The sequence below is a fragment of the Rhinolophus hipposideros genome, assembly GCF_964194185.1.
Source record: "Rhinolophus hipposideros genome assembly, chromosome: 5".
NCBI lineage: Eukaryota > Metazoa > Chordata > Mammalia > Chiroptera > Rhinolophidae > Rhinolophus > Rhinolophus hipposideros.
In genome coordinates this window covers 59,274,764-59,284,592 of record NC_138051.1, presented here as the reverse complement: position 1 = coordinate 59,284,592, position 9,829 = coordinate 59,274,764, and the positions used below count along the sequence as shown (strand labels likewise).

Sequence of the window (9,829 nt, the reverse complement as noted above, 5' to 3'; positions counted from 1 at the left end):
CTCAGCCACCATCTTCTCGCTAGCCCCCATTTTTTTTGCTAGCGTAGCCACGGCAGTTATATTAGTGGCCAATGGCTCACTGGTTACAGCTGATGGCCAACTAGCTGATGACCATCCAATCACAGTTGATGGCCATTTAGCACCTTTCCACATGAGGGCGAGAGCCTGGAAACTGCACTCCTGGCTCTGTCCCCACAATTTATGTGTGTGTGTGTGTGTGTGTGTGTGTGTGTATAAATATATATATGCTTTATTATATAATATATATATATGCTTTATTTTTACAATAAAGTAAGCTAGAGAAAATTTTACTGAGAAAATCATAAGGAAGATAAAATATATTTACTCTATCGGAAAAAATTCCAAGTGGGCCCACACTATTAAAACCTGTGTGGTTCAAGGGTCAATGTATTTAGACTGGAAAAGAAACTGCAGCAAATTACTGGAGGCTTGGAGATTCCTTTTGATAGAGATCTCTCTGGGCAGTTTACTGGGAATGTTTCCCTAGTAATACTTCTTAATTGCAACCTGGCTTCACTCCACCTGGAAAACTCTAGGCCAGTGGTTCTCAACATGTGGTCCTGGCTGGAAGCATCAGGATGGCAGAGGAAAAGGCAAGTCCTTGCCCCTTTCCACCTGCTGTATCAGAACCTGGTGGGGGGGCCCTTCAGGTGAACAAAAGCTCACCCCCAGGAGCTATGGAGGGGGCTCTGTTTTTTTCCTGATGAGTTGAAATATAACATACAACACAGTACAACACACAACTTGACGAACCCTCATGTAGCCACCAGCCTCATGCAGGTGTTCCGATCATATGAGAGACACCCCTTGGAGACACCTAAAAACCTAAGGAAGGAAATGGCAAATGTGTATCAGTGGGGATGCCTTTGGGGGGCACACAGCCCCAAACCCCAGCATACACTGACCTAAACCCAAGGAAATGTCTTGTCTCCCCCCATGAGCCCCTTCTAAAATGCAGGGTGATCCCGAGTGTGTGCTTTGACCTGGCCCCTCCAGACTTCCCCAAAAGCCTCAGTCCTGTGCCCCTTGCCCTTCCAAGGCCGACCTGACTTTCCTTCACCTCCTCTTCCCCGCAAGGCTGTTAGTAAGAAGCTCCCCTCTCCTGCCTTCTGAACCCCGGCCAGCCTCTCCCCTTCTCAGTCCCAACAGGGAGGAATCAGAATCCTCCAGCTGAAATTGTCTGGGCCTAGAAACAGGCGTGCAGAGATGACTCAAGGCACCGTTTGGGGGAAAAGAGAAACTTTCCACATGGAGGTGGTCAGAAAAGGAAGGAGAGGAATGGACCAAAGGTAGGCCCACCTGTCTACGTGCCTTGTACAAATTAGCCAGAGGTCCCTCTTCCTCACAGCCCCTCACTGGATTCACTTGTCCCCTGGGCCCAGTGCCCTTGTGCAGGACACAACCTGTGCGGCCATAAATGCCGGTTCTGACAAAGTGGGCAGAACCCTGGAGTTGGAGCCTGACAGATAGGGCAGCCACAAACTGTGGACAAGCAGCTGCAGGGTGAAAACTCAGTTGTGCCCAGCTCAGCAGCTCTAGGGAATACTCCACCCTACCCTCACTTCCTGTGTGTGTGTGTGTGTGTGTATGTACACACACGCAGTGGGGAGTGGGGAGGAGCACAAACCACTGAGGAAATGGGGAGTCAGCAGCTTCTGCAGGAAGGAGTGGGGGCTGTGGAGGGTAGAGAAAGGAAAGGAAGAGAAGGAGGAGCTTCCTGCCCTGGAAAGTCACCTCAGAGGACTCCCACTGAGCCCATTGGGAGCCCACTGTGGGACCTAGACACTGCGGCCCATTGGGAGCCCACTGCGGCCCCTGGAAGGAGGGAAGGGAACTGACACATTGAGGACTGGCTATGCACTGGCCACTTGATTCTCTCAACAGTCCTGTGACGAGGCCCAACAAGGAAACTGAGGCACAGAGCAGTGAAATGATGCGCCATGGCCACTCAGCAAATGGGCATGTGCAAAAGGATTGGCATCAAACCCGAGAGCACCAAAGCCTGTGTCCCTTTCCCATACTGCATCCCAAGGCTTGGGTGGTGACAGAGGCCATCGCTGGGCTGCGCCTTTCTGGCCGAGTTTCCTCCCTGCCCACAAGATGGTGTGTGATAACCCCTAAATAAGAGCGTGTAAAGTGCCTGGTACCTTGTCAGCTTTCAGCTTAGTCACAGGAGAGAGAGAGAGAGAGAGAGAGAGAGAGAGAGAGAGAGAGAGAGAGAGAGAGAGAGGAGAGAGAGAGGATCTCCAGGGGCAGCCCCACCTGTCCCTCCTCTCTGTGTGTCACTGACCCCTTCTCTGTGTCCAGGAGGGCTCCCAAAAAGGAACATTTGTCCATTTGCACCAGCCCATCAGCTTCCCGAGGACACGAAGCAGGACCGAGGACACGAGGCGCTGGGGAGCACTTCTGCAGCCCTGTGTTCTCCAAACCCAACCTGCTGCTCTGCCCAGGCTGAGACGGGCATCAGCTGTGCAGGGAAGCTGGAATCTAACCCCTGGCGCTGGGCCTGGTCTCCATGGCAACCACGGATTTATTACAGTGGCCTCCACCCAGCTTGGCGGACTTTCGACTTGAAGCGAGAGACAGGAAACCAAGAGGTCAATCCTGGAAGCAGTGAGCCCACCGGTGCCACCCCAGGCTCCCTGCGATGGTAAGCGAGGGTCTGTGTCACTTGTCGGGCTGACTGGGGTGGGGAGGAGGGGTGCTTTCTTGGAGTCCCTCCCTGACTGTTTTCCTCTGTTGCAGGCCAAGTTTCTTTCCCAGGACCAAATTAATGGTAGGTTGGGTTTGCTCTTTAATTAGCAATTCACAGCAAAATATGGGTCTCATTAGGCAATTTGCTCTGCTCAGTTTCTGTTGGTGGGAAGAAGGCAGCTCTGGGCCCACCCACAGGGAAGAGGCCTGAGCTGCAGGGGAGGCCACTGCCGGGTGGAGGTAGAAGTCAGGCTCAGAGGTAGAAACGTTGGTGTTACATTTGTCAGTGTGATTTACAAATGGGGGTGATAGGAGAGAGCTCACTAGGTTTTCCTCCAGAAACTGAGGGGCAATTGGATAATAGGGGAGGAAGAAAGAGAGACACCATTAACTGGCTAGGGCTGAGGACCCAACAGAGAGGGGGCCTTTGTAATTGGCAGAGACAGAGAAAAGAGCCCAGATGTTCACTTTTGGGCAGAATGCTCAGTGGGCCTCAGTCTCCCCCTCTGTAAGGGGGCGGGTCAGCTAAGGTGGTCTCTGAGGTCCCCTCTGCCTGACGTCAAGCCTAGTTTTGGTGTTGAGAGTACTTTATTCCCTGAATCCCGACCCTGCTGTTCCCCAAGCAGCCTTCAGTTCCACACAGCGTGCCGTTTTGTTTCCACAAGGCCAAGGGGAAGAGGGCGGGTACCCAGAACTCAGGGGCCCAGATCTGGATTAGAGGAGGCCCAGTGTAGGCCAGGTAGGGTCCTGCAGGCCCGGGCTGTGGGCTTAAGTTTACCTGGGCAGGGATTCAGAGTTATAGATACACAGACCTTGGTCTACAAGAGTGGGTGGATGGGTTGTAGGCTCCAGGTGGGCACCACCTCAGAGACCCCTGGGCACCCTCAGCCCAAGAGGAGGTCCAGAGCAGGAACTTTAAGAACACAAGCCCAGGGCAGGGCCTCCCTCGCGCTGGTCTCCAGGCGAGACCGAACAGGTCTTAGGACTGGCGTGTAGCCGACTGCCTGTGTCCTCCCACCCAAGGTTCTGAGGCTCACGGACCCTCCCTCGGGGGTCTCTGAAGCTCCCAGAAGGGAAAAAGGAAGCTTCCCTTTGTATCCCAGGGCCTGACATCAAGAAAGTGGCTGCTAATGTTTAATGAATGAATGACAGACTGGCAGCCCCACCCCCAGTCCCTGATCTGAATTTGGGGCTGGGGTGGAGGAGCAGGGATCCTCCTAAGCTCCCAGGTGGCCTCTCTGTGCATCCAGGGCTAAGCGTTGGGGGCAGAGTTGCAGGTGGGTGGCCTGCTCCACTGAACTGGGAGACCATGGATCTCTCCACCAGGGGAGAAGGGGTTCGAAGAGAGCAGCAAGCCGGATCCAGTCCGAGCCTGGGAGAAGGCCCAGCAGTACCCCTTGACATCTCTAAGAACAGGACCTGGACCTGTGGCAGAGGGCATTTTGACAGTTCAGCAGCCTGGAGGCCGGGGGTTAGAGCCGTGGGCTCAGAAGTGCCCACAACTGTAATGATAATTGTTACCACATATGAGAGCACTGTCTGCCTAGCCTTCCCAGAGGGGATTTCTGGTCCTCTCAGTAAGCCAGAGGCTTTATTATCCCCCTGCCCCACATCAGTTGTCTCTACAACGGTCCCCTAGGTGTCTGGATGCCCTGCTAATGGCTCCTGGTCTCCCTGGAGCGGTGTAGGGGCAGGAGGGCTTCCCTGTGGTTTTAGTCAGCTGTGGGAGGGGAGAAAGGAGAAAGCAGAGAAGGGGAAGGAAGGGAGGAGAAAGGGAGCAGGTGGAAGGGGAGTCAGGAGAAGGAGAGGATAGAGTTGTCAGATAAAATACAGGATACTCCGTTCAATTTCAATGTCAGATAAGCAACAAGTACTTTTTATTAGGTTGGTGCAAAAGTAATTGAGGTTTTTGAGATTAGTTTTAACCTTTTAAACCTCAATTACTTTTGCACCAACCTAACAGTATAAGTATATCCCATGCAAAAATTTGGGACATACTTACACTAAAAATGTGGTCATTGTTTATTGGAAGTTCACTTTAACTTGCCAGTGCGGCATTTTTATTTGCTGTATCTGGCAGCCTTGGGAGGGGAGGTGGGAAAGGGAGTGGGCACAAGGAGGGGAGACAGGAGAAAGGGGAGGGAGGGGACACAGAGGGCGTGGGGGTGAGGGAGCCCTCCTGACTCTCCCTTCTGGGCTGTGCGCAGAGTACAAGGAATGCTTCTCCCTGTATGACAAGCAGCAGAGGGGGAAGATAAAAGCCCCCGACCTCATAGTGGTGATGAGGTGCCTGGGGGCCAGTCCAACACCGGGGGAGGTGCAGCAGCACCTGCGGACACACGGGATAGGTGAGTGGGCTGGGCCAGGGCTGGGGAAGAAGCAGTCTGGGTGGGTGGGCCCTGAATCCTGCAGCTGTGGTCTGGGGAGGGGCCCAACAGGTGGGTGCAGATGTTGAAGGTGTGAACAGCTCAGAGGTTTGAGGGGCAGATGGTAGTCAGAGGTCCTCAGCTGGGAGCTGTGGAGGCACCTGGCCAGGTGTGCTGGGCATCACTGAGGCTTCCTGGAATCCTCACAGCAACTGAGGACACCCCCATCTCACAGAGGACCTTGAGATCTAAGCTTTGAACAAGGTTATCACAACCCTGCGGTCAAGACAATGTGAATAGTGATCCCAATGTTGTTTTGACAATTTCCCTTTATTTAGTATTTGTCATGTGCTTAACTCAAACAACCCTATGAAGTAGGCACTATTTTACAGGTAGAGATCAAGGTTCAGAGCCATTAGGTCACTTGCCCAAGTGCTTAAGCCAATGATGGAATTAGGATTGGGACCCAGTTCTTCTGATGTCAAAGACTGACCTAAAAGCTATGCAATACTGGCAGAAGAAAACCCACCCAAAATATTGCCAAGTGGCTCTCTCTGGTGATGGGAGTATGATTTTCATTCCCTTTCTTGTTGTTCCCTATATTTTCGACAACAGGGACTTTTATAACCAGAAACAGGTTTGTTTTTTGAAAGAAAAAATGACAGGTGTCAGAGGCTGGGTTAGCTATTTGTATTGGAAGCTGGACATTAGGAAGGAAAGAGGGAGAGGATGGCCAGGAAAGATCACTTGATCTGCAGCCCGTCGGGACCTGTTTCCTCATCTCTCAGATGGGTGTCCCACCATCTGCTGGGGTTACCCAAGCTCTCATCAGAGTGTGCCTGAAGCAGCACTGGGAGCCCACTGGGGCAGAGTGGGCTGGGCCTGGGGTGGCCCTCTAAAGGCTTAGAGCCTGGTGATGGGGAGCCCAGCTACTGAGATCACCTGCTTCCACCTCCAAGGGGTGGTGGTTTCCTTTGGTTTCTGTCTCCTCCAAACAGGAAGTTGTGGTTAGGGGAAGTTCTCGGGGCTGACGTCCCCAGGCATGCTGGGAGGAGGGGCATAGGCTGGGGAACCTGGGAGGGAGGCTGCAGTGAAGGGAAAGGCAAGTGAGCAGCCCTGGTGGGACTGGGGCTTTAGGTGCCAGGTGTGGTCACCTGTCCACCTTTGTGCATGTGCAGTGGTGGCCGCTAAGTGGGGGATGGACACATAGATGTACTTCCCTCCAGTTCAGGGCAGGAGAGAAGCACCTGGAAGGGAGCAGAGGAGGTGGTAGTCCATCCTAGTCCTGCCACTGCTCTGTGAGGTGACGAGCTTGTCTCCTAAGTGGGCAAAAGGGGATGATGAAGACCATGGTCCCTGAGGAATGCTGGGAGAATGAAATGAGGCAAGTCTATGGGGGGAGCTCAGCAGAAGGGGCTGCATCTTCTTTATCATGACCACGGCTGCCACCACGGCACTTCCTGAATTAGGTTGCCGTTGAGCTGGCCATGAAGGCTTGGGCAGGAGGCATGTTAGCTTCCCTACCAAGAGCCTTTTCCTCCCCACTCACTGCTGTGTTTGGGGATTTCCTAGACAAAAATGGAGAGCTGGATTTCTCCACTTTCCTGACCATTATGCACACGCAAATAAAACAAGAGGACCCAAAGAAAGAAATTCTTTTGGCCATGTTGATGGCGGACAAGGAGAAGAAAGGCTACATCATGGCATCTGAGCTGCGGTCAAAACTCATGAAACTGGGGGAGAAGCTCACCCACAAGGAAGGTAATGGCCTGGTTCCCTCTTTCCCCACAGCAGGAGATTAGGGAGTTGGTGGGGTGCCACTAGGATTGTGCAGACACTGCATTTTATGCATGCCCAAGAAGACTGCGGCTAGATGTCAAGATTGTCGAGTCCTGGACTGGCGTCCAGGGGAAGAGCTGGGAAGTCTGGGGCAGACGTCAGACAGGGTGAGGGGCGGCCTGGGGAAGCCCAGCGAGGATCTACTTGGGCCTCACCCTGAGTTTACGCTTTCAGTGTGGACCTTTGCAGTGCTTACGACCCCCCTGGGAGCACTAGTGCCCCCTTATACTGATGAAGAAACAGGTGAAGTGAGTGGTTTGTGAGTAGCAGAACTGGGAGTTGCACGCAGGTCTGTCAGACACTTGTACCCCCCCACCCCATCTAGGGCTGTCCCCTCGCCACAGCTGTCTTTTGAAGTTGCTGCTGATACGAAGTTTACAAATTGAGATGCTACTTTGTTCCCTCTCCTCATGGCTTAACCAGCTCTAACAGCAATTCCAGAAGGTTGTCTGTGGTGGCCTTTGCTGGGACTGCTAGTCACAGAACCCCACGAGCGGCCTTTGCCTCAGAACAGGACAAGGGGTCTAGGACCTCCGGGAAAGCCCTTTGCACGTGGTAAAGGGAGACCCCAATGCTGGGCCTGCCTGCCTAGCACCTGTCCTGCCACAGTAGCCATTTTGTCACCACCACAGTGTACACCCACCCACCCCAGAGGCTGGGATTCCTACTTAGGACACCCGGCTCGCCGACGGTGGGGATGGGTGGGCTGGGCTAGGACACAAGTGGGTGGAGGAAAAAAGCTTCAATAGCATCAGCCTTTGGTTAGATCGTAACAAACCAGAGGAGGGGTTGCAAGGTTGTGGTTTGTATTAGATTTGAATTCTGGTTCCCCCTCATTCTAGGGGGCCTCAGATGGGTTTCTTAACCTCTCTCACCCTCCTCAGTTTCCTCATTGGGAAATGAGGCTACAATAGACAATCCCTCGGGTCCCTCCAAGAGCTAACATTCTATAAAGCAGTCTGCTTAGATTTTATCTGCAGTCACAAAGGCACAGAGCAACGCATTTAAAAATAGTGCTACAGAAGGCAGATTCAGCTTTCCCCCGCTTTTTCAGGCTGGCAGCTATCACCATCTCGTCTTTCATTGTGGCTGTTTTAATGTGAACGAGGGAACATGGGCTCTGCCTCCCTCAAGTTCTGAGGACACTGCTCGGCCTTTTATGTACCAGGTGGAGTGTTAGCAGAGAGGGCCAGCTGGGGCCTTAATTCTTATGGTTAATGCTGTCTAAAGCAATACCACTGGCTCAAAACTCGACACTTTTTCATCCGTTTAAACAGTAAAGAAACATTTCAAAGAAGCTGGCAAATGGAGAACCATTTCCCTTCCTCTGGCTCTGGGAGACAGGAAACATGATACCAAGAAGTAGGAATCCTTTACCCTGGGGGATTGAAAGAAAATCTTCAATGTTATTAAGAAGCATCCTTGGAGCAGCTGAAGAAGGCTGCCAGGGACGTCTCCCTTCTAAGGCCTGGGACAGGCTGACCTCAGCACCCTGGTCCTTTATGGGCTCACAGTGAACCGCTGTGCTACCCAGCAAGCAGACCCTAAGTGTGGCCCCTTTTCTGGCCAGGAGGAGGCTCAGTGGTTGGTGCTGGATGATGCTGGACCTGTCCCCTGGGATGGTCTGAACCAAGTGGCTGGAGGACAGAAGCTTCTCCATAAATAAGATCAACTGGAGTCTCCTCAACCTTCTAAAAATACTTAGCACTACTATCAGCTTAGGCACAGTGCACAGTAATTACGTTTTAGAGGAGGCTGGTTAAGTAGAGAATCACAGGGTATTTTCCAACTGCCCAGAATTATACGCTGGGGACATCTAAGGCCAAGGAAGTTGACACAGGGCAGTTAAGACAGTTTTTGCAAGAGTTAGGGGTTCAAAGAGCCAAAAGTAGGTTGGCCCTGAGGGGCCGCTGTGCAGTGTAATCTGAAATGTCTCTTCTTGCCAACATCCGGGACAAGTTAGCATTTTGTCCGAGGAATCCAGAGAAAGAAGTAAATGAAGTGATTTTTTTTTTTGAGCAATGTTAGAGAACAATGGCAGTTTTGTATGCTTTCAGCTTTAGACAGCTGAATTTTTCTTATACTATCCACCCCACACACACTTTTCAAAAAGAGGTGATGGTGGCAGACACCACTTGTCACCATGTCCCCTCTGGGGATGGGGCATGCCAATCTCGAAGGGAAGGCAGGCATGCCAGGGTGGCCCAGGATGCAGCTGCCAAGGGGGTCTGTTCAGTTGGGAGGTTGGGCTGTGGAAGGTAACATCTATGCCCAAAGGTTTCTAGAAATATAGGTACAGGGTGACGACTTTTTCTTAAAAGGAAACAAAAAAGCCTAAGGTGGCTTTAGTGATTGAATCCTCACTGATACACCTCCCTACCCACCAGCCTGGCTCCTGCAGAAAGTCCGATGAACTCACAATGGTATCAGTGGTCTGCAGGGGTGCAGGGGTGGGTGGTCCTGCTGTGTGGTTTATTTCCTGGTCTATGGGAACAGTCAACTTGACACTCAGGGAAGACTTGTGGGGAACCGCCACTTCTAAGAACTCGATGTCCTACAATGTAACACTAAAGCCAAATTGAAAAATTATGTGATTTATTGCAGTGGATGATCTTTTCAGGGAAGCAAATGTCGAACCAAATGGCAAAGTGAAGTACGATGAATTTATCCGCAAGATCACCATTCCTGCACGGGATTATACTGAGTGAAGGGAATGAAAGACAGCCTCCCCCGGGACTGAAAACTCAGACGGATGAATTTTTAAAAAGAAAAGTGTCCCTTTCACTCTAGGCAGATGGCAAACACAGTGGCAAGGCATTACCAGACTGTAGCAGAAGATAACTTAGCAATGTAAATGACTTCAGCCATGGTTACGAGCATGTCCTTAATAAAAGATTTTCATAGATATT

General features: G+C 51.9%; 1 protein-coding gene across 1 annotated transcript; it reads left to right on the top strand.

Annotated features, from left to right (window-relative positions):
* Positions 1–2,389: 2,389 nt before the first annotated feature.
* On the top strand, positions 2,390–9,829 carry CALML4 (calmodulin like 4). The gene is given in 7 exon segments (XM_081050440.1): positions 2,390–2,598; positions 2,600–2,663; positions 2,666–2,671; positions 2,767–2,797; positions 4,923–5,063; positions 6,654–6,842; positions 9,525–9,829. Coding segments are annotated over 7 exon segments (597 nt in total). The 5' UTR covers positions 2,390–2,536; the 3' UTR covers positions 9,629–9,829.